Source organism: Tinamus guttatus, unplaced genomic scaffold (assembly GCF_059628265.1).
Source record: "Tinamus guttatus ecotype Peru unplaced genomic scaffold, ASM5962826v1 Tinamus_guttatus_pri_ptg000013l, whole genome shotgun sequence".
Classification (NCBI taxonomy): domain Eukaryota; kingdom Metazoa; phylum Chordata; class Aves; order Tinamiformes; family Tinamidae; genus Tinamus; species Tinamus guttatus.
In genome coordinates, this window is record NW_028288547.1 from 626,417 (window position 1) to 649,964 (window position 23,548).

General features: G+C 45.2%; 1 protein-coding gene across 4 annotated transcripts in view; it reads left to right on the plus strand.

Annotated features, from left to right (window-relative positions):
- The window catches only part of RUNX1 (RUNX family transcription factor 1), a 162,288-nt gene that overhangs the window by 74,300 nt on the left and 64,440 nt on the right, over positions 1 to 23,548 (plus strand). For 3 of the 4 annotated variants that reach the window (XM_088523369.1, XM_088523384.1, XM_088523378.1), the window contains 2 exons: positions 18,519 to 18,772; positions 22,533 to 22,689. In XM_088523369.1, the coding sequence (XP_088379495.1) occupies positions 18,519 to 18,772; positions 22,533 to 22,689 (411 nt within the window). Of the gene's footprint in view, positions 1 to 3,970; positions 4,823 to 18,518; positions 18,773 to 22,532; positions 22,690 to 23,548 lie in introns of those variants that run through there. The other variant, XM_088523389.1, reaches the window with a different exon arrangement.

Here is a 23,548-nt window from a genome sequence, read left to right on the forward strand (position 1 = left end):
GGTTGAAGCACCAGGGAGAGGAAGCCAGGAAGCTGAGCTGACAGAAAATATGTCAGTTCTTCAGTGATTCTGGCTGAGTCTGTCTGCAAAAGTGTCACTTAATGAATTAAGTTTAGTTTAAAGCATGTGGGAAGGTGGGGGAGTTAATGGGCACTCTCAGCTCTTCCCTGCGACAAAGTAATTGCGGTCTAGGGTGACTCCTAGCAGAGGAGACATAGAAACTGCTTGCTGGTGCAGATATATCTTTTGCAGACACAACAGGGCAAAGGCCAGGGTGCCTGGAGCAGATGGTGAGTTGGAATTTGGCTATGGAGCTGACTTGGTGTTGGCTGCTTGGGCAGGTCATTGCAAAGCTCCCTCTCCTGGCCAGCGCAGCCCTGAGACCTCGTGAGCCTGCAACCCTGCAGCGGAGCTCAGTGAGGGAAGTGAAGCCCTCACTTAGGAAAAAAATAGTGCTTTGCAGCATGTGCGTCTGCTGCGATCTTGGAGGCCCCTGCAAGGGTGGACACCCCTGTGTGGAGGTGGATGACATGCAGCTCTTCTCTTGCATGTTGCCTTCTTGGGGAGTCAGCAAATGGACTCCCAGGTTGCAAGGTTTTGTGTTTTTCTAAAAATAATCATTTCACAACTCTCTGCCTATATTTAAAGGCGACACTAATGGAAAGAGGGCTACTGTCAAAAGAAAAGAATAAGCATGCTTTAGAAAGCTTTCAAATGTCTACAGGCAGCTCCAAAATAAATGAAATTTTAGCTGTTGTTCCAAATGTCTCACAAGGTTGGGTTTCACTGGAGAAGGCATCCAGCTTCAATATGGTGAAAGTGCACATAAATACTGTCCGTAGCCAAAAAGGCACCAGCATTAGAATTTTTCCAGTGGCCATGTATATCTGGCATTGAAATCCACCCGTTGTCACAAGTTTGGCAGTTCCCTGAGAAACACAGGCAAATGCCCGCCACATCCCGCTTCCAGAAAAACAACCTGCTTCAGAAGGGGGTTGCTAAACGCTCTGCAAAGAGGATGTAGTGCTTCAAAGCTAGTTAAAGATGGTGTTGCGTGTTAAAAACAGGACGTGTGCTCTATCCTGTTTCATTCTTACTTGCCTTTTTTTCTCTTTTTTGGTCTGTCTTATGCTTTTCAAAATGTGTCAGTCATTTAGCCCAGTTCAGAGAACCCTAAAAATACTTTTCTTCATAGAATGAAACTCTCTGTACTTATTGGGTAATTTTTCTGCATGTTCTTAAAAAAAGATTTGCAGAGAGGTTGGATCTTAAGATGGGAAAGGAAGGTGTGCTTACCTAGCATGGCTTTTTGTATAGCGTAGCACATAGAATACAGTTATTCCTAAAGGGCACTCAGACTGTTGCCTTTGTCAAATCTAAGCTTTTCAAAGCACTGCAAGGTTAATAAAGAGATTAGGGATGTGTTTCACGGTGTTCCTGTCATGCCTGTTCAATGAAGTGCAAGCTTTTAATGAAGTTGATTTGGACAGACATCCTGCAGTGTACCTGGGGATGCTAATACTATATAAGAAGATAAAATGCTGCATAACTTTGGAGAAACTGCTTTTGCAAAATTTTGTCAAATTTTTGGAAAACTATATTGCTAATTCATTTTCAGTCTAAAACAGAATCTACTCATCCATTTTCACTTTGTAAACCATCTGCTAATTGAATGCCATCAGACATCTTGGTGTTCCCATCTACTTACTTTTGCTTTACCAAACAAATTATGAAGCTGCCCAAAGGCTAATCTCAAAATCTGTGCAGTACCCATTTTACTGAAATGCGGTCATCGAAAATATATATATATATGTGTGTGTGTGTGTGTGTGTGTTTTTCAGCTTGAGTGAAAGCTTATGAGAGCTGCAGGTATTCAGCACCTTAAGAAATTTAGATTTTGATTTTTAAGTTAATATCTTGCCATAAAGTATATCTTCCTTAAATAAGTATTGAGTCATAAATTCTCAGTAATGGGTAGTGTTTGCTGCATGTATATAGGAATTAAGAATACTTCGTTCCCTGGCTCTTTTAATCTCCTCTCTTGTCCCATGCCACCTCCAGATTAACACTCTGGCATATAGCTGAAAAATGGCTGAAGGAATAATCAGTGCAATTGATGCAATAAAAACATAGTTGGTGCTTCGTTTGTATGTTCATTAATCTGCCTTTGCATTGGTTGAACACACAGGCCATGAGTAAAAAGCCTAGATAAGTGACAGTTTTTTTCCTAGAATACCAAAACAAATTATATTAAATAGAAAAGAAAGTCTTTAATAATCTCTTCTAATTCCTTTATCATATGATTTAACTAAGGCATTATATTAGGGAAGGGAAATAGCAAATTCAAATCCATCCCATCAGCTGAGTTTTCCCTGGAAATCCATACTCTCTGACGTCAACATATCTGTATCTTGCACAGCCCTATCATTTCTTATCTTTATGTAAATGTGCACAAGATGCTCATTCTCTGATATATGGGCAACAAGTAATAGGAAAAGGAAGGTGAAAACTGATAAAAATACATGAAAGACTCAAGGGCTAAAGATCTGCAAATTTCAAAAGCCCAAATCTAATGCTATATGGAGAGAGGGAAAGAAGGAACCTTTTCTATATAGTTAGCGTCTGGAGATAGCAGCTAGCAGGGGGTGCTTTATCTAGCCTGTGGCAGAGGGGCTATTGCGTCTCTGCCGAACCACTGTCGGCAAAGCCCAGGAAACATCTTGCTGTGCAGTTGATGAAACATTTGCCTGAGGTCTCTCACAGTCCTCCTGTGGCCGTTGAATAATGTCATAACCCAGGATTGTGTAACAGCTGCTACAGTGGTAGAGATTGTGCTGTTTCACTTCATGTCACAGGGTTTTTTTTTTTTTTTTCTGTTCTCTTTCCATTATTTTCCTGGGGACATGCAGTATGTTTCTTATGCAGGTCTCCCTTCTTTATGCAGCCAGTGCTAAGATGAGGTTCAATAGACAGGAAAACAAAGTGCCACTTCTTTTTCCATTCAGAGTAAGAACAACTGAGAAGGCTCCTGTACAGTGTCTGGATGAGGCTTCCCCAGCTGTAAATTTTAATTTACTGTCTCTTTTGCTCCAGCTGTGTTGCAAGATTCTCTGAGATTGCACAGGAATTAGAACCTGCTCTCATGGACTTAGGACTTCAGGCCATTCCTGCAACAACTTAAGCATAATCTTCCTTACAGGCATGTTATATATGTTGAAGCGTTTGTAGGGCCTCTAGGTTTGTGGCCATATGGTGACAAGTGAGATATTAGCCTTTTATTGAATATAATATATAAAACTCTACTTGACATGTGAAATTCGACCAGCAGCAAATCCCTAGTAAATCTCATGGCCTTTTGTTTCCATGTATATTCCTCAATTTCATTAGAAACATCCCATGCTAGAACTGAGGTAATACATAACCCATCACATGAGCAAATTGTACATTTAGGCAATATTTCTTTTTTGCCTACCCAGATGCAACTGCCACTACCTGGTTTTGTTTCCTCTCCTCACTGTGTATGACCATGTCTCAGTTTTCTAGAAGAAACAGAGTACGGGATATGTTTAGTATCCAAGCCAACATCCGCTGCCTTAAACTAAAGAACGGGAGTGGGGAGTTGCTGTCTGAGCCACCAAGCATGCAGGGTTTTTATGCCGTGCTGTAAGAGATGCTCTGTATTATAAGCTAAGTTCTGGTTGTCCTCCAGTTCCCTTTTGCACTGCAGCATTTTGGTCTACTTTGCAAAGTGACTGGAATGCACTTTGGGGTTTGTTTGAAGGCTTTGAAAATCTCCCTATCCGTCTGTGCATGCATTCCTCACTCTGTCCATATATCTATCCTTCTTTTTACAAGCACTTATGAAATTGCTGAATTTCATACTTGGTGACAAATGTGACAGGCTCTTACAGGGCATATAACAACTTGTATGCTTCTAGGAAAGATTATTTCCTACTGAACTCCGGAGAATTGAAATGTACATCACTATCTACTGAGGAAATTTCAAGCTTTGCAGGTACCAGATCATATATTTTTACTTGCTGATTTATCACAATGAAGTAGACAACTCCTGTTACCATTACTCACAGAAATACTTCTCGCAGGGATTTCAGTGGAGTTATGACCATGTACAAGGGTAAAAGTGGCTGGACCTAAACTGTCCAATGTATTTACAGAGAAAAAAAATCTTCTCTTTGTAATTAAAAGCATTCTTATGATATGACTGGTGCTAGTGATTATAAAACACTTTGGCCAGGACAACTCTGTAGAAACCACCATTATCAGCACCATTACTGTTGTGACTGGTAGTAGACCCCTGCACCTTTGAAAAAATCTGAAAAATCTCAACCTGGTTCTTAACAGCAAAATTTGAATTTCAAATCTTCATCCACTTCCACTCTAACTGGTCAGAGAAAAATCATTTAAGAAGCTAAATGAAAATTACCAGCCTATAAATGCCTGAGGCAATGAAAAAAAAAAAAAAAAAAAAAAGGAGAGAGAGAGAGAAGGAGAGGGAGAGAAAGATGGGAAGTCTCATGTGAGTTTGGTTAGTGGAAAAAAAAAACACATACTAAGTATGGCTGCATGTCATTTTTCAATTTGCTCATGTTAAATAATGATCTCTAGGGCAGAGAAAGAGTGGAGTGAAAAGCAAGAGCTCTCCCCTCACCTTGTTTAGTTTCTGCTGGTCTTTGCACTGTCTGGCCACTGCCTGGCTATCTAACAAATCCAAACATGAACCCCGGGCAGTTTGGTATGTCTTCTCCACTATCCTGGACCATGTACCTGATGAGGAAAAACAGAGCAACCACTGGCTTCTTCGGTAAAGACTTATTTATCTTCCTTTTCTAAGGTTTTTCTTTTTATTGCAATGAAATAGAAATCCTGATTGTAAAATAATAGGAAGTACTGGGTGAAAAAGAAAATCTTAATATAATTTCTGATGGAACAAAAATTAGGAAATCCATCACTGTGTGCATGTGTGTGTATTAACTTTCACTAGACAGTTGAATACGTATGGAAGTTTTCACTAGACTGTTAGACATGTTGCAAGCCTTTTTAACTGAATCAATTTCTTCAGAGGAAATGCTTCAAAATAGCTTTCATTTCAAATACTTGGGATGGGGGTGCCAGTAAGTGGGGGCGAGGGGTGGATTCTGCTGCTGTGTGTGAGGGGCAGAAGGGGACGCCCCTCAGACGACGCTCGTCATTCGGTGTTTTGCAACCTTGTTAGAGCAAAGTGGTCTCAAAGACCCAGTTAGTGTAAACAGGCGTTGGCAATTGATCTGAGTGCGAGTCAGAGGGTTGCCCTCAGTAATGGCGCTGTTTTTATACAAACTGAACACTCGGCCTATATACTTGTTGGTTTCATACTCTCTTAGAAATGACATTTGAAAAAAAAATGCCATCTGAGCTTCAAAAGTAACTTTTTACAACAAGAATATTTGGGATAAAATAGTGCAAACTTCAGTAGCACATTGACGAGTTGCGCAGACTCTGCCGGGGCCCATTTTGCTGTGGTTCTGTGGAGGACGAGACTCCTCCGTCCATCCTCATCTCACACAAGCAGTGTTCCAGACAGAAAGACATTCTGCCTCTTTTTAGTATTTGATGTACTGCTACATTTGTTTCCCTTTCCGTAATCCGGGGCTAGCTCTCTTAGTTACGCCTTTTTGGTAAATATGCATTGAACTAAATTGATCTCTGAATGCAAAAGGGTTGCTTAGTAGGTTTTTAATTATTGCTATCATTCTGGTTAAAAAAGATCTAATAAGGAGGAAGGGCCAGAATGAAAGTTAGGAATTGTGAAAGGAAGTTCTATTATTTTTCATTCCTTTATTTTTCCTCTGCCACTCTGTGTTTTACTCAGTCTGTGTGGTACCTTCGTCAGGAGTTGCTGTTAACACATACTGCAGAAGTGTTTCTGCTTACACTTGGACAATGGGGCAAATTTTATTCGTGATTTTATAGCACTTGGACACCTTGAACTCTGAATTCCATTGATTCTAATTCAATGTTGAATTTGGGGTGGTATTTTTCCTTTCAGCTGAGACGATTAAAATCTGTGTCTGTCGCAGAGCATTTTTGGAGGTGGCGTTTAATAGCTTTGCTGTATATGTAAGCGCTAGATAAAGCCGAACGCTGACGCCTTGCGAGCTGAGCATTAAGACGTAATGTGCAGCCGGGGACTGTAAAACAATAAGCCGTGTGCCACCCCCCTGTGAGCATTGTGGGCTTTCGTGTGTTTGTTTCCGCAAAGCTTCACACGCACTGAAAGACTTGAAAAAGCCTGCCGTGCAGCAGGGTGATTTATGAGACCTCTCGGAAAGAGCCAAAATAACGAGACATTATTCTACTAACCTGTCCGCGGTTCTATGACCGAGGCCTAAAATAAAACTTGATATTTGAGGAATCCTTCCTGCTCTGTAAAGCACTGGCATTCTTGGTGGTTATCCTTCTCATAGCATGTAAGAAATGCGTATCTGAATCCAAGAGCATGGAATAAAAATGCAAATTACAGAATGGTGGGAAACATTTAGGAGGCAGCATTTTAAGCTGGGGTTGCTGTATGTTATAATGACTGTATAATATAAAGAAAGCTCTAATGAAATGGTCGAGTTAGAAACATTTGCTACATTTTGGTTCTGTTTTTAACAAATGCCCAAAATTCTTGTTCCCCAGAACATCAAAGAAAACTCCTTTTGATAACATAAATAAACAGAACTATAGATGATTGCTATGACAGATGGTTTATGCAGAGCACATGAGCAACTATCTTTTTTTGTATCGTCCTATGTAGGTTTGGTTTAATGGTGATAATTCTTGCCCTGTATAGTTTGTAAAATTTACATCTAAAAATCGTGCAAGAATGGTCTGTCTTGGCTAAGAAAGGCTTGAACGTATTACTACATATGTCTGTTACCTAACAAGGCTAAAGCTAAAGTGCTTACAGTCCCTAATTTCATTATTGTGCAAATGAACTGGAGGAAAAGCAGATTAATATAAATATATATACTAAAATATTTGGTTGACTTTAAAATAAACTTGCTAATTTAAAGACAGCCCATTGTGCCACTGGTGTCATGTAGAACATCTGTAAATGAAAAGCAGTAAAGGGATACAGTCTTTTGCTGATCTTGCTAAACTTTGCTCGCTCTATAGCAAATTTCCTTTTAAAAGACAGGCAGTTGATTTTGTGGTTGAGTTTTACAAAGCCTTTCATTATGACTTGCTGCCATGGAAAAGTATTTTATGCTCTTAAGTTTTCCTGAGTTTTGCTAAGCCCTGAGTCCTCTTTGAGCCCTGCCTGCCCTGCCGCGTGGCTGCTGCAGCGCTCTCGGCACCTCGCTGGGGTTATTTCAGCTTCTCCTTCCCTCTCCCCAGACCACAGTCTGCTCCTTCACTCGTGCACAGATCTCATCTTGGACAGATGCGAGAGTGGAGGCTTTGATACGGAGTTGCACCTTATTATGACCTGGGGGAGATCTGTGGTTGAGATCAAAAGCAGTAGATGACATACCTGGTAAATTAAAAATGCTTAAGAAAAAAAACCACCCAAGAGGAGTAGCGATGATTTCCATTAAAACAAAGTAACACTTTTGTTGCAATTATTTACATGTATTTTAAGCCCAATTACTGTTCATGAAGGATGCCAGACTGACAGTCCTGGAAATCTTACCTTTTCCCTGAACCAGCAGCAGACCTACACAAGCTTTCCCACACTTGCTGCTTCAGTGTCACGCGTGAAGCCCCCAGCCGCGACGCTGCGCTGCAGCAGGGCAGCCCGGGGCTTTCCTGGCTTTGCTTGTGCAGGTGGTCCCTGCAGACCTGCTCCTATGTCCACACAGGCTGCAGGTCCTGCTGGAGCACCCCGTGCTCCCACCCTGCAGAGGTGCCTCTGCCAGGGTGTCTGCTCTAGTGGCTGCCGGAGGGGAGGTCTCCGTGATTAAAGAGGGACTGTTTTTCCTTTCCCTGTCAAGCACAAGTCCACATCCAGTTACTCTTAATCTGGAGTTCAACAGCAACCTCAAAACTAAAAGGGTTTCCTACTTCACTGCCCCAGCTGCAGGATCCTGGCCATTTGCTTTCATTTAAATATATTAATGCAGAATCACCTGACGAGCTCAAGAAGTTCCTTGTCCATCTCTTTGTCCAAGAGCTGTTGCCTCTTCAGCAAAGTGACCGACAGTCATTTTGTCCCTTGAGCCCAGATGCCACAAAATGTCTAGGTCCTATAGAAGGTGCCTACACAGAATTACATCTTGGCATAGTATTTGGTCACCATCAGAAACAGGCTAGTTTTTGGCTAGCGGGAGCTGGTGTGGTCCCAGCAGTCTGACAGAGGTGTACAGACATACCTTAAGTATCACATCAGAGATAAATAAGGATTTAGGCTACTGAGAGCTTAAGAGATCGCCACAACTTAAACAGATGCTATGTTTTTCTAGATTCAGTGACAGTGATAAAATTTTAGGTCTTCTTCACTTTTCTAAAAAATAAATATGAGCCCATTTCCATAATTGTGCTGTGTGGGCATCTGGACCAGTTTTAAGTTATTCTTGGGGGTCCTGGGAGAGTACATTGAGTGTCATTAGAATATACTTTTATTGTTCATTGCGAGGGCAAAACTTAAGAACTAGAATCTTGCGAATGAGTCGGCAAGTCCCAGTTTAGCCAGAGACAACTACAAAGGTTCCTGCAAACGTTTGTATCAGCCTAAGCATACCCTAAAATAATCAAGCTGCAGGAGAGGTCAGGTAAAACAATTTGATGGAGTTAAATTGTGACTGCAGAATCAGAAAAAAAGTGAAACTGAAAAAATATATAAAGAAAAATGCAACAATTTGGAATGCATTCCTATCATTAAACTAACAAAAATTAAAATCAGGGAAAATCCACATGCTGTGAAGAATGTCATGAATAAAGCCCCCGAGAGTAAAGAATGAAGCCTCTGAGTATTTTGGTGGCTGCTGGCTCCCAGGAGCATCCATCTGAGAGGAGTGCGGAGTCCAGCCTGCAGATCTTCTGCGTCCTCTATCTGCGCCACTGTGGAATTAACCATGTAGGATTTAAGGGCAATATATCTAGCTGTGCTTGTCATTTACAATGCCCACGGGATCCCAGTAAAAACATACACAGAACAATTCCAAGACAGAGTTTAATCTCGTATAAATAGGCACCACTGATTGGCACAGATGTTGCTTTAGACTGCTCTAGACCAGTAGAGCGTCAGGACTATCTGTGGGCCTGATGTATCACATCAGCCCACGTTTGTGAGCCAATTCGTGTCACGTGCAATTGCAATTGAAACACCTGTAACACGGAGAAGTCTTTCAGTACACACACTCATGCCATATTTTTCTGGTAAATTCTTATTATCAAATGTTAAGAACATTTATAATTTTACAAATCATACTCTTCTCCAGTTTTGCCCCCTAGGTAAATGCTCAGGCTAAGACAGCAAGCAAATTTTACTGGGTGAAGCGGAAGCTTGCATGTATGCAGATGGCAAATGCTGGTGCTACCCTGGAATTACAGTACTTTTTAGCTGGAATTTGTCTTATTAATCAGACTGTTGGAAGCTGTCCAGAATTATCCGTGTATTTTCTCTTCTTATTCACGCTCTTTAAAGGTCTGTATCTGAAGCATCTGAAAACGTGTCTTCCGGAGACTTTCCTAAGTAGTAGCCTGTATGTTTTCCAGTTAATCAGATGGCCGATAGAGTGAGGCTGCTCCCTCCTAGGTGAGCGGGTTTTGATAAGGGCCTGAGACCAGCACAGCCACGCTCAGACCTGCCGAGCAGCCGGGGAGACAGTCGCAGGTGGATTGTTAAGCGGAGAAGAAACAATTTACGAGATTAACTTGTGGCTTCATCTGTGGCTGGGAGAATGCATTAGTGGTGTTGAGCGTGGTTAAGAGCACCTTTGCTTCGCAGTTGGGTTTTTTCTTCCTCCATCCCCAATTCAGTCGAGTGTTGTTGTGGTGAAAGTCCCAGGCATGATCCCCAAACAGCTCAGCAGCAAAACCCTACTCTGCACAAAGGCGGTGTTGTGTGTTCATCGCACAGACTAGGAGGAATAAATCAGAAATTTGCTGGCCAGGGGCATACTTCGTATTTACTGATGTGGGCTGGCCAAGGGCACATACAGCTGAGACCAGGCCCTATCCCCTGGATCTAGAAACCTAGAAAAAAGTAACACTTTGTGATCCAGTTTCTCCGTTTCTGGTTCGTAAATGAGATGCCTCAGATTTACTGCTCCCAGTCACACTGAGATTCACGCTGGAAATAGTTTCCTACTAGTTGTGGGGTAAGAGGGCGCTCTCTGCCCCACGTGGCAATGTCTGTCCCACTGAACATCCCTCTGTCATCCGTTTAAGTGTAATTAGTGCTAAGGCTCACATGTCAAGGTTATTACTCGTGTTTTCTGGAGGGCTGCAAACACATGAAAGGAAGCTGCTTCTGTTTCACACCACGTGCTGCCATCTTTAAGGGAGCAACATAAATTAAAGACTGAAAGGCAGCTGCTCTCTCAACCAGTCAAATTATAACTGAAGTTCAAGCTGCAATAGCCTCTCAGTAAAGCCCCTCTGTGATCTCCCTGGGAAGGAGATTCCAGTCCTTATTCACTGGGTAACCACTGGGAAGGAAATGTTGCACAAACTCACTGTGTGGAGCCCTCCCATGTGGACAAGGAAAGAAGAAGTTACCAGCGTTTCCCCTGTCATCCCTGACTGGCTCTAGGAGCCAACGGGGAAATGGGAGAGATGGAGAGAGAGGCAGAGAGAGAGGCAGGAGGAGAAGGGAAGCCGTTCCTTCCCCAAACACCTTAATTAACAGTGTCATCTATGGTCACCAGCATCGCAAGTGTAATACTGGGAATACCCTTGCTGTTTTCTTGGTGACCACCTGCTTCATCATTCTGGTCTGTCACAGATTCTACATAGTGAAAGAAATACAGAAAGGAGAAAATACAGACATTTAGCATCCTTATTTTTCCTAGTTTTTAACTCCACTCCGAAGTCAAAGTGTTGCAACAATACAACTTTCCTTATGGTAAGCTTGGGAACTTGGGTCCTCCTTTGGAAACCACTGTTCTTCCTCTCCTTTAAAGTGTCACAAGCTCCTTTTCACTAGGATCACAACGCGCAGCCCTTCACTGCATCTCCACATCTTGCTGAGGGGAACGACCCAAGCTGGGCTAAAGTCAGCGGGATCACGGACGGCCCTTTGGGGGTATAAAAGCTTTTCTTTATCTTAATGCCAAAGTTTCAAATTTCAATTGGGCCAAGTTCAATTGTACAAAGTTTTGATAACCCAGGTATTTTTACTGGAATATGATATTTATATCATACAACTTCCCTGTAATTGACATCTTTACTGGCAGAGTCCGGGCTGTCAGTGGGGAGCCCGCACATGATGCTCCAGAGCTTCTCAGGTCACAAGCAAAGCACAGCAAAGGCATACAGCTTCTAGCATAAACCAAGAAACCATAAGGGCTTTTCCAGCATAAAACAGGGTGTCTGGAGCGCTCAGGGCCGTTCTGACAGCTGAGCTGTAATACAGCCACAATATCTTCTCCCCTGGCACATCCATGCCCACACAATTGCTGAAGGAAGGAATTAAATAATTATATTAATTCTGTGCCATTTGCAGAATCCTCTGTATGCCAGAGCCATCCCCTGACAGCCAGGGGGTTAGATTTAAAGGTCCCTTTGAATGTGCTGGAACAAAAGGGAGCTGGATTCTTACCCCCTCCCCATTTTCTGGTACTAGCCGTCTGCAGTGCTCCTACTAGAGCAGAAGATCAAAAGTCCAAATATTACAATTAGTGCTGGAGGTTGTTACGATTTGAACGCGCGTATATAAAATGCCACAGAAAATACTAGGTGTGGGTGATGTTATCTGCATTAATCTAGGCATGTAATGAGCATACTATAATCGCACACAATGTGTATTTTTTAAGTCTCCAAACCAGCAAGTACTTATACCAGATGGCAGCTTTTCAACAATTTCCATTCCCCTCTCCACCCCATACTCCCAAGTATTTCAGGTAATTGACTTCTCCTGTAGGGATTAGCCACAGTGGAATCATATTAAATGACTAATTTTCCACACTTAGCCTTTTCCCCCACCTCCTTTTAATTTTGAACTGTGCAGAGAAAGAAATCATCCAAGAGCTTTGAGTATTTGTATGTGTTTGTTTTTAAAAGCTCTCCAGAATGGCCGCAAAATCATTTGGGCTTCTAGGTCACGCAGTACATCCCGTGCTTTTTGGCTTCACTTCTACTATTTCTTAAACTTTCCCCTTCAAGGTGCTTGTCAAGCTCTGACTTGAAAAGTTCAAGCGATGTTGATTCTGCAGCTTCCCTGGGAGCGTATTCTCCTACCTATTTGATCTTACAATCAACGTTGCCCCTGCTCTTAAAGCTGAACTCGTTTTACTTCAGTTGGCATCTGTTATTTCTTGTCTTATCATTTTTAGCTAATGAAAACAGTTCCTCCCCTTCCTCTTTATAGTTGTCTTTCATGTACTTGTAAACCGCAGTCATGCTGTCCCCTTGGCTTCCCTTTTGCCCAAATTATATGTATGTATTTAATTCCTTTAATCTTTCCTTATAGGTAGTTCCTTCCAGACCTTTAATCACTGCAGTTGCCCTTCTCTGTAATCTCTCTCACCCACTGATATATAGCCAATAACATCGTGGCCAGGACTAAACTCATTGCTCTCTCTAGGACTGGAGTGCTGGGAAAATGAGGTTGGTTGTTCCCTCGGCTCTAGACGTGCCCCCACCCTGCTTCTGCCCCTCAGAAAAGCCTCTCTCTGTTTATCTGGCTGCATTTCAGCCAGCAACCGGCTTTCACTTGGGGGAAGGCAGAGTGGGTTGCGTCCCGCTGCAAAGCAGTGCATTTCTCACGTCTAGTCCGCAGGTATGCGGCGCATACACAAGGCAAACCACCGAGAGGACCTGTTGCATTGGAAACTTTAACACAGTTTCCCACTCCTACTCACAGATTTATCAACAGCCGTATAAGATCAAGGAGTAAAACTGCCTGGTCGGCAGTATTCCCGGGGGTGTTTCTGGGGCCAAACGAGGGTGCTTCTCATGAAGCCGGCTCGGGAGAGAGGACACCCCCTGGCTGTGCTGCAGCCCTTGGGTCTGGGCGCTAGCAGCAATCGCACGCCGCACGCCTGCCTGCTGACACGCACCCGCAGTGGCTGTGTGCCAGCAATGAGCCCGGCCGGGACTTGGCTACTCCAAATTTGCAATGAAAAAGGCTCACAACTTGTGCCCCGGAAGAATAAGGCAGGCTCTTGACCACTGGTATTACCTGGATATCCTAAAAAAGCATGAAGAGTCCTGGGGAGCTTTTTCATGGGTGAACATGGGTCACAAACTAATTAGATGACTGGACTACAGTCACTGCATGAATACGTGTAATTTCATCCTTCCCCAGAACCCTTCTGCTTCGTGTACGCTGAGTGGCAGCGCAGGTAGCCAGGCATCCGCTGCCAGCTCAGAGAGAGGATCCCTGGAGGGGCCGAGGCGCTTCCTCCTTCCTGAAATCCATGGAAGTTACGCACTGTGCACCTGCGTAGAGCTGACCCATTGAGCCCAATTTCCCCTGCGTTCATTATACTGATCATCACAAAGCTCAAGTCCTTTATATGCTGGGATGAAATATTCATATTTCATGGTGTGTGAGACCACTGTGGAGAGCAAGGAGGGTCTTCCCTGCATAGTTACAGGATGCTACTCTTCCCTGTGCAGTGTTTCATTATTGTAGCAACACAAGAGAAATTTTGGTATTTCACACATGACAGTAGTTGTTTTTTAGGCAGGTCATCAGGATTGCTCCTGACGGTAATGGCCATGCAATCAGTACTTGCAGGGGCAATGTAAAAGCCTGATCCTACAGATTTGATTCACAAGCATTAACCTACTGATTCATCGCTAGCAGAAGCAAGGTGTGCTCACACGATTGCGAGCATCTTTAAGAGGGCCTTAATGTGTATATGAAATGAACTCAGCCATGAGAGGTAGGGGCTGACCCAGTGAATAATGGCACGTTAAGCCACATGCTCCAAACAATGAAGCAAGTGCGTAACTGCGCTCCGCAAAGAGTCCCGGTGCGCTCAGCGGCAGCGCTGCTGAGAGTGAGGCTGCAAACATTCCTCGGTGCTGGCAAGACGGGTGTCTGTAGAGAGTTATTTTAGTTTCTGTTCACATTATATAGATGCCAGTTCTGTTAAGGTCTGCCTATTTTCCCCTTTAAAAAAAGTTCTGCTGCCTTTTTTGTGTGTGTTGTGATGCCACACAAATTCAAACCATTTCAAACAAGTGCCCATCTCTGCCTGTTTTGCCAGGCAGCGTTTGCATGTGCAGTGGTGATTTGCACAGAGTTCAAGCATTAACTCTCCCCTTGCAATTTCGGCTGTTTAAAATTCATCCCTAAACTGGTGTTCCCTCTCTCATATTTCCGAAGCTTTTGCTTAACTATTATGTAAAAAAGCTCAGTGCTTTGTGGTCTAGTAATCCTGCACGACAGAAGCAAGGCATGGCAGATAGAGACTCAGTTGTGGTTTGTTTACTGCTGTAATAAATTGGTGTCAAAATTCGAACGTAAAGAGTGCTACACCAGAATTGGTAATAGCAATCGTGAGTCCTGCTTCAAAGGGATTTTTGTACAAAAGACAAGTGCCTGAGTCCAACTCTTAGCATTAGAAAAGCTACAACGACTTGACACGTGAGGAAGAACTTCTTTACTGCGAGGGTGACAAGAGCCCTGGAACGGGCTGCACAGAGAGGCTGTGGAGTCTCCTTCTCTGGAGATCTTCAAAACCCGCCTGGATGCCACCCTGTGCCACGTGCTCTGGGTGTCCCTGCTGGAGCGGGGGGGTTGGACTAGGTAGAGGTCCCTTCCACCCTCAACCAGTCTGTGATTCTGTGTGAATCTGTGAGAAGTACCAACTTTAAATTTTCAGCGTTGTTTCGCTACTCCCCCTCCTTGCTAGCATTCCTACGAGGTGCTTAATTCATTAATTCCTTCCAGAGTATTTGCACTGGATGTAGTAAGGGGACAATAAATTCCTATGACAGTTCCTTTCTTTGCATGCAAAAAAAAAAAAAAACTTATAAGGAGGACGATAGATTTAATTAACTAAAAATAAAAAAGCAGCTAGTATTAATAAGTAAAAAATGCCTTGCTTGAAAATAAGTAAAAAAAAAATCCTTGCTTGATCTGTATAAAGTTATCCTCACTGAGATATTTTCTGAGATATTTTTTCTATCCATCCTGCTCTTACCTAAGTCCTTAACTCACCTTCATAAAGTTTCTATGCAGTTTAAAAAGAAAAAAAGATGTAATGTCACCTTTAGTTAATGTCCCTCATTTCAGGACGGGTAATGCCGCTAAAAGTTAGAGGAAACTGTAATTGTGTAATATTCTTTCTTCTGTTAAATTGTGGCATTTTGTATCTTTCTGCCTGTGAAATAAACGGAGGTTATTTTGTATTTATATTAAGGAATTTGGATTAAGACGGAAAAAAAAAAGTAGTGAATGAAATCCTGTTCAACATATTCCTTAATTTAAATATGAAATACTCTGTAGTTCTTGGCTAAAACAGGAGGAATTGAGAAAAGAGAAAAGAAAAAAAAAAAAAAAAAAAAAAAAAGGAGGGCGGGGAGAGGGAAGCACAAATACTATACGTGCATTTTAGGCGCTGTACATAGATGTACGTACATCACTAAAATAACCCCTCTTATCTCTTACAACGCCTATAAAACGTTATCAGCTACTAATATACCCCAGATGGTTTTAAAGCCGCAGTTTATAACATGCATTCGGCCCTGTGTAATTTGGTCCTCGATGTAGAAGAAGGCATCTCCGCGAAACTCCAACCTCGGGACGCTGTGGCGCGAGGAGGAGGAGGGAGCGCAAGGGGCGCGCACAAGCAGCCGCGCGAGCGGCGGCCGTTAGCGAAGCGCGCGTTGCCCTCCCGCGTCCAACGGCCGCCGCCGCCGCCGCCGGGCTGCCCCGCGCGGCCGCAGGTGCCCGGGCGGCCGCGGCGCTCGGCGGGCGGAGAGCGCCCTCTGCCGGCCCCGCGGCGCCGCCGGGCCCGGCTCGCCCGCCCCCGCAACGGGAGAGCGGCGGCGGCGCGAGGGCGCCAACGGCCGCAGCCCAACGGCCGCGGGGTCGCCCCCCTCCCCCCGCGGCTCGGGGCAGCGCCGGCTTGCGGCAGTGTCGCCCGGCTTGGGATACGCGGAGCTGCGCTTGCCACCAACCGCTCCCACGTTTTTTAGGGGGGGAAAAAAAAAAAGAAGAAAAAAGCGGAGCCGGGGAGTTAACAGCCGGGCAGCGGGGGAGGCAGCCCGTCCGCGACACGGCGAAGGGGCTCGCGGCCGCCCGAGCGTTGCGAGCGAAGCGGGCGGTGCCCGCCGGGCGCGCTGCCCCCTCCGCCGCCCGCGCCCCCGGGGCCAGGCCGGGCCGCGCAGGCTGCGGCCGGCGCGGGGTCCCGCTGCTCCCGGCGCACAGTAGCTGCGGCGGCGGCGGCGGCGGCGGCGGCGGCGGCGGCGGCGGCGGCGGCGGCGGCGGCGGCGGCGGCGGCGGCGGCGGCGGCGGGGCCAATTCCAGGAGCCCCTGGCCCGCGGCCGCGCCCGGCGCCGCCGCTGATTGGCCCGCGCGCGCGCCCTATGCAAAGGAGCCGCCGCGATGACACTGCCGCGCCGCGGGGGCGAGCGCCGCCCGCCCGGCAGCCGCCTCGGAGCGCAGCGCGGCGCAGCGCGGGGAGCGGCGCAGCGCGGAGCGGAGCCGCGGGAGCAGCGCCGGGCGCCACGGCGCGGAGCCGCGCGCGCCCCAGGACGCGGGACCTCCTCTCTGCGCCGCGCCGTGGAAATGGGCTTTTACTCAGGCGCTCGTCTGGGCTGGAGACTTTAACTTCTAACCCCGGCTGGGAACTTTATTATTTTATATTTTTTTTTCTTTTTTCTTTTTATTTTCTGCCTAATTACTTTCGGTCTTTAGGTGGCAGGCTAGCAGCTCCCCCACTGCCCCCCCCCTCCTTTTTTTCCCTTTTTATTTTTCGGAAGGAAAGTTTTCAAGTCGTTCAAAACTAGCGCTTTTCAAATCTTTTTTTTTTCCTTTTTTTTTTTTCGTTGTTGATTGGTTTTGATTTTCTCTGTGTGCGTGGGCGCTCCTTGCCGGCTTTTCCGTACCGATCCCGTTGACTTGAGGCGACGCACCAAAAAAAAAAAAAAAAAAAAAAAGCCATGCTTCCGAAAGCAGCCTTCCACCTGCTGTGGTTAAAATATTGTTAAGCAGCCGGTTCCTGTGGCCGAATTAGAGGAAGACTGCCTCAGATACTGAAAAAAAAAAAAAGAAATTGGCAATGAGTTGCGAAGTTGTTGCAGACTGTTGGTTTGCCTGCTGAGGAGAACGTGAGTGGGAGAGAGAGAGCGCTGTTGCACACACCAAACCACAGGGAGAACCCGCAATTTAACCAACATCCCCAAACCCAAGTTCTCAGACGCGGACCTCAGAGCTGCTGCTGATCGGCGGCGACCTTTCCGCAGGCGGGCGAAAGGCGCGATACCAAAGAGGAGCGCGGAAACCGAGCATTTTAAAGCTTGAATGCCATGCACTGAGCTTTGGGGTGCGTGTGTACGCGAGGACTGTCGAAAAAAAAAAAAAAGGGTCGTGACATGAGTGCTCTTAGCGCAACGCACACCAAACTACTGAAGCTGACTTTCCAGGCTGCTTTAAAGGAAAAAAAATCTTTCAGAGAACATTAATGGATTCCTGTTGTGTTTAAATTCTCTATAGATTATACTGTAAATATTTTATGAAGCACAGTATATATCTGTGTGTGCGCGTGTGTGCACGGACATATATATATAGCTGTAGCCGGCTGACCTTTGGTCAGAAAATCTAGCGCACGCATCGCCTTCTTGGAAGAGCCCGAATTTGACCGTCTTTTAAGAGCGGTTTCTTTTTTTTTTCTTTTTTTTTTTTTCCTTTTTTTTTAACTGTTTTCTTTTTTTTTTTTTTTCTTTTTGCCTACGGCGGTAGACGCTGGTGCATTTCGCCTACTTTGAGGGACTTTGGCGAAACCGGCTGGAAGGAAGCTGCTAGGAAGCCGCCTCTGCGGGAAGCCCGGGCTTTTCGCATGCGCCCCTGAGCGCGCCGCGTGCCTGACTTGCTTAAAACCGTGCCGCGGAGTTCGCAAGGAGCCTTTCTTGTGTGTGCGTGTGTGTGTGTGCGCGCGCGCTTTATTATTATTATTATTCTATTTCCCTCTTCCCTCGGGTAACCCAAAGCCTAGAGATGCCGCGGTGAAAGGCCGCCCGGAAGACTGCCCCGAGCCCTGGATTAACCCGGCCCCAGGAAGCCGCGGTGTCGGCGGGCTCCGCGCGGACCAGCCCCGCAGCCGAGCGCAGCCCGGGGGCCCGGCCAGGCAGGAGCCCCCGCGTATGCGCCGCCCGCGCGCCCCCGGGCCCCGTTGTGATGCGTATCCCCGTAGATGCGGGCACGAGCCGCCGCTTCACGCCGCCCTCCGCCGCGCTGAGCCCCGCCAAGATGAGCGAGACGCTGCCGCTGCCCGGCGCCGAGCACGGCGGCGCCCTGGCCGCCAAGCTGCGCGCCGCCGACCGCAGCATGGTGGAGGTGCTGGCCGACCACCCCGGCGAGCTGGTGCGCACCGACAGCCCCAACTTCCTCTGCTCCGTGCTGCCCACGCACTGGCGCTGCAACAAGACGCTGCCCATCGCCTTCAAGGTAGGTGCGCGGCGCCTCGCGGCCTCCCCGCTCTCGCCCCCGTCCCGCTCTCCCTCTTTCTCTCTCTTTACAGCGTGTCCGAAGCCCGCCTGTGGCCCCGGCCGGCCCGGGGAAAGCCGGCCCCGACGTGCCCGGCTTCGCGCTGCCCTCCTAGCCCGCTGCCTCCTGTCAGATCCATCCCCACTCGCATGTTTTCCTTTATTTTCTTTCCCTATCGATAACTTCCCGAATCCCCTGCTTTATTATTATTACTATTGCTATTATTATTACTATTATTTCCTGCCGCTTCCGAGCGGATATTCACCCGCGCTACCCGCGGCTGAGCCCGCCGCAGTCCCGGGACGGCGGCTGCCCAGGCGGCACCGCCAGCCCTCGACCAGCCCGGAGCCGAGAGCAGCCCCCAGTCCTCCTGGTGCCTTTCGAGGGGAGGCAAAAAAAAACCAAAAACAAACCCAAACCAGAGGGAAGAGGTGGTCGGTCTAGCTCCCCCACCGCTTCGGGAGATACCGCCGAGAAGGCGGCTCGAGGGTGAAAAGTTTTTATCAAGTCTGCGCAGCCTTCTCGTTCGCGCGCACGTGTCCCCGCGTGTCGCCTGGTGGCCGCAGCGTTCCCCGCGCGGCGCCCGCCGCCCCCGGCCGCCTGGGTCCCCCCGGCCGCCCTGGTCCCCTCCGGGCGCCGCCAGGAGCCCGCGGTGAGGGGCTCCCGCCCGCCCCGGTCCAAACGCGGCCGAGGCAGCGGTTGTTCCGCTGATGCACCTGAACACCCAAGAGAGAACCACCCCCCCAGACACCGGGTGATATTTCCTTGCGAAATTGCAGGAAAACGGCTTTTTTAATTTTTTTTTTTTGCCTTTTCTCCCCCTTCTTTTATTTATTTACTTATTTATTCTGGACTAGTAGGTGAGGAGGCACCTGCTTCCCTACAAGCACTGTGGGCTACTGCGAAATGGTGTTTTGCCACCTACAAAGGCCCGCGGTGTTTTGCCACCTGCGAAATGATTCCATTCGTTTCTCACTAAACACGGGGTATTTACCAAGAGCCCGTTAAAGTCGCAGTTCTCCGTATAATTCTCCATACAATTTAGAACTTACACAAACAAGAAAATTCGGTGCAAATTCTTGCCAGTGTCTTATTCTCATCTGACCAAGAAAAGAAAAAGCTGATTTTTATTAAGTATTTTCTGCCATCAATTGCACCGATAAGAAGGAGATAGTTTGCTTTTCATGTTTCCGTATAAAAATATTCCTTTTTACTTAATCCAAAGGATTGGAATAGTATTTCAAACCAAAAGCACAATTTTCATTCATTACTTTCTTTTTCTAAAATAATGAATTATTATGATAAACAGAGAAAAATGCATGGTAGCTCTATTAAGGTGCCATCTATATTCATTATCCAAACGCTGTTAGGAAATAATCTGAATCTTGATTTAAAAGTCCATTTTTGTTTGAGTGATGCCCCAGAAGCAGGTAATTTAGATACCCAGCAGCATTACAACTCTGATATTCTTCCCGCTTCTCTGGAGATGTATTTTTAAGAGGTAAACCGTAAAGCAAAGTGCTAGATATCTTCAGTCAGCAAGTCTCAACTTATCTGTTTAGTCTTTTCTCTAATGTAAATATTTGTATTTCTGTTTCTGTTGTTTGTGACTTTTAACTCTAGTTTCTTTTCTGTACTGCGCAGTTTTTTCATACTTGTTTCTAATATTTTCTTCATGTTTCTTATCACTGCGGTTGCCTGCAGTGCAAATTAAAAGCGATTGTTTTAAATAATACTTGTCCAAAAATGGACAGCTGACCCTGAATTCATGAGGGTTTTTCATCCCATGAAAGGCTAGCGTATGTTTCCTTAAGCCAACATACAAGCATTTGAATCCTGGTGGGGTCGGGGCAATGCCCAGATTTTCCCCCCTCCCCTTTAAAAAATGTGCTTGGTTTAAGGTTTTCTGGTAGCTTTTAAAGAGCTGGGTAAGTGCATCGGGGTCGCAGTGGCTCATCTGGTGGGACACTGTGCTTCCCTACACGACATGCGGGCGGGAGAGAACTTTGTAGCTGAAACGTTTGGAGCAAGGGCTGTTTTATGTCCAGATCAGGGAAATTCAAAAAAGCACAAGGCTGGGTATAGAACAGGCCACCACAGAAACACATTATGGCACATATAAGAGAGAAACAACACTAACAACAACAACAACAACAACAACAAAAACCCAAAGCATGGGCCACTGGAATGGGAAGAGGAAGTTGAGATATATTCGTAAAGAGGGAATTTTGACACAGAGATTTTAAGTTTGTATGTGGAAGTGAAAATAGGGGTTAGAAGTGACAAATGGGAGAGCACTGAAGTGAGAACTGAAGGAGCAACTACGAAATGCTTGAGATGGAGACCTCTGTGACACAGCGCAATAGTTATGACTGGGAAATAAGCATCAGAAACAGATTAAGCAAAGGAGCTGCTGTTCTTGTTTGGAAAGAACAGCGTGATTAGAAACTAATAGAAATGAGACTGAGGCTGTGGTAAGTCTAAGCCAATTATAACTATATGAGCATAAACTAGAAAATGCTAAGAGGAAGGAAAAATATCAAGCTGTAGCTCAGATGAAATGATGCAGGACTACTTCCTCTTAAAATACGTAAAAGAGGAAATAAAAACAAGATTTTTTAAGTCATTTTTTGTAGTAGTAGTGTGAAGGACACTGCTGCAGGCTTAATTTGGAGAGGACATCTTAGCAAAAACAGGATCTAAAAAAGCGTGACGAAGGACCAAGTTCAAGCTCTAGTTTTGCCAGAGTAAATCAAGAGCAGCACCAAATGCAGCGTTCAGTTACAGCAGGGCAAAATTGTTCCGAGACCTGACTTCAGTCCTACTCAAGAAGTTAAGATAAAATTGAATTCTTACTATTTTAAGCAAACATTGCAGATATAAGTCAAAAAAATTAAAGCTAGAGATCTACATATCTCTCAACACATCAAGTTAAAAAAACCTATGTTCCTAAATCCTGTATTCCTGAATATTTGTTTGGTAGGTACAGGCACTAAGGACCTACACTGCAAACCTTCAGGTGTTTAGGTGAAAACCTTTGACTGAGCTATTGCAGGTTTCATTGGTTCAGATTGCAGTTTCCATCCATCGGGTCGGGCATGAGGTCATAAGTCGATGTTTCCCTTTCTTGCTCCTAAAGGAAAAAAAGAAATATGGTGGGTCATGATTAAACATAGGGTCAAGGCCTACTTTTCCATGGGCTTATTCTAGATATATGCTTGGGCAGCTGCCTTGAGATCAGTGGGATGAAAAAAAAATAGAAAAATAGTGCAGCTGAAGGGAATGCAACCCTCTGTGTCCATGAGACATTCGAATTATTTTTGTTTTCTCATTATTTTCTCATGCAAATAAATCGTACTGATTTCAATGTAGGTCAAAAGCAATGTTACTGATGAAAATGAGGGTGGAATCAGTTTATTTTACTTGTTTTTTTAATTGGCCCTTACAACAGTATGTATTACAAAGCTCGTTACGTGTGTTTTTCATGCCGAGGTGCACATTATACTTTGTATTCCAGATATACCTGAATGTAAGAATTTGTCCCTAGCTCTGCAGACTGGTAATGGAAAAGCTTCCTGTTTTCACTAAATAGCTTTTTAGTCTATGCATGTTTTTGTTGTTGCTGCTCTTTCTTATTTTATCGTGTCACTTGTTGCTGTTCTGCATCCCGAAAATAAATGTCACGTAAGGAAGCTGAGGATTCTGCTCTTTGATTTCTTAGGTGGTGGCCTTAGGAGATGTGCCCGACGGGACGCTGGTGACAGTAATGGCTGGGAACGATGAAAACTACTCTGCAGAGCTCAGAAATGCAACGGCTGCCATGAAAAACCAAGTCGCCAGGTTCAATGACCTCAGATTTGTGGGTAGAAGTGGAAGAGGTAGGTGTTTGTTCACAACTACAGCCTGTCATATTTACTGGTAATGCAAAGTTTTAGTAATGCAGAATTTGAACGCAGACTATATCAAGTTTTCTGCAGCAGAGAATGCTCAAAAATCTGTCAATTCCAAAGGTAGAGAGCCTGCTATGTGCTTTTTTGTTGTTTGGGGGTTTGTTTTGTTTGTTTGTTTTGTTTTGTTTTCCTAGCCTGTTGTCTGTGTTACTTCAATTTTTAAATGGTAGGATCTCATTTTAAAAGCATTCACAAAGACAATAAGCCTCACTGTGACTCCAGAAGTCAGAGAAGCTGCACTCTGCAGCTTTAGAACAGCACATTTAAGTTTAAGTGATATATTTTCTTCTTCTATTCGATTTGAAATATGAGTTCTCGGCTTGTATAAAGAACAAATCGTGACCATCACAGGGCTTGCAGGGCAATGCCACTCTCCTGAAAATACAATCTCTGTAACAAAATGAGTCAACCTAAAATTGCAAACAATCTCCAGAAGGTCTAGGAACTTCCAGACTTCATCACAACCCACTGGAAGTGCAGGGCACTTTTTCTGACCTTCTTTCTCTCAGCTAGATGTACAACAACAGGCATGTTGTTTAATGTACTACTGTAGGCTGTACAGAATAGAGTAGAATAGATCAGCTTAATATCTGTCTCTCTGTATCTCTAATAACTATTAATTATTAGGACAAGTGAAAAGGCTTTATTAGTGTAAGCAACAAAAAAGAGACAAAACCTAGAGTGCAGCTATGCACAAATGCTGCCAGAAAACCACAAACAGTAGCTCTCGTGTACAGTGCAGATGAACTGCTTACTTACCTTGACCCAAAAACCTGTAAAATCAACG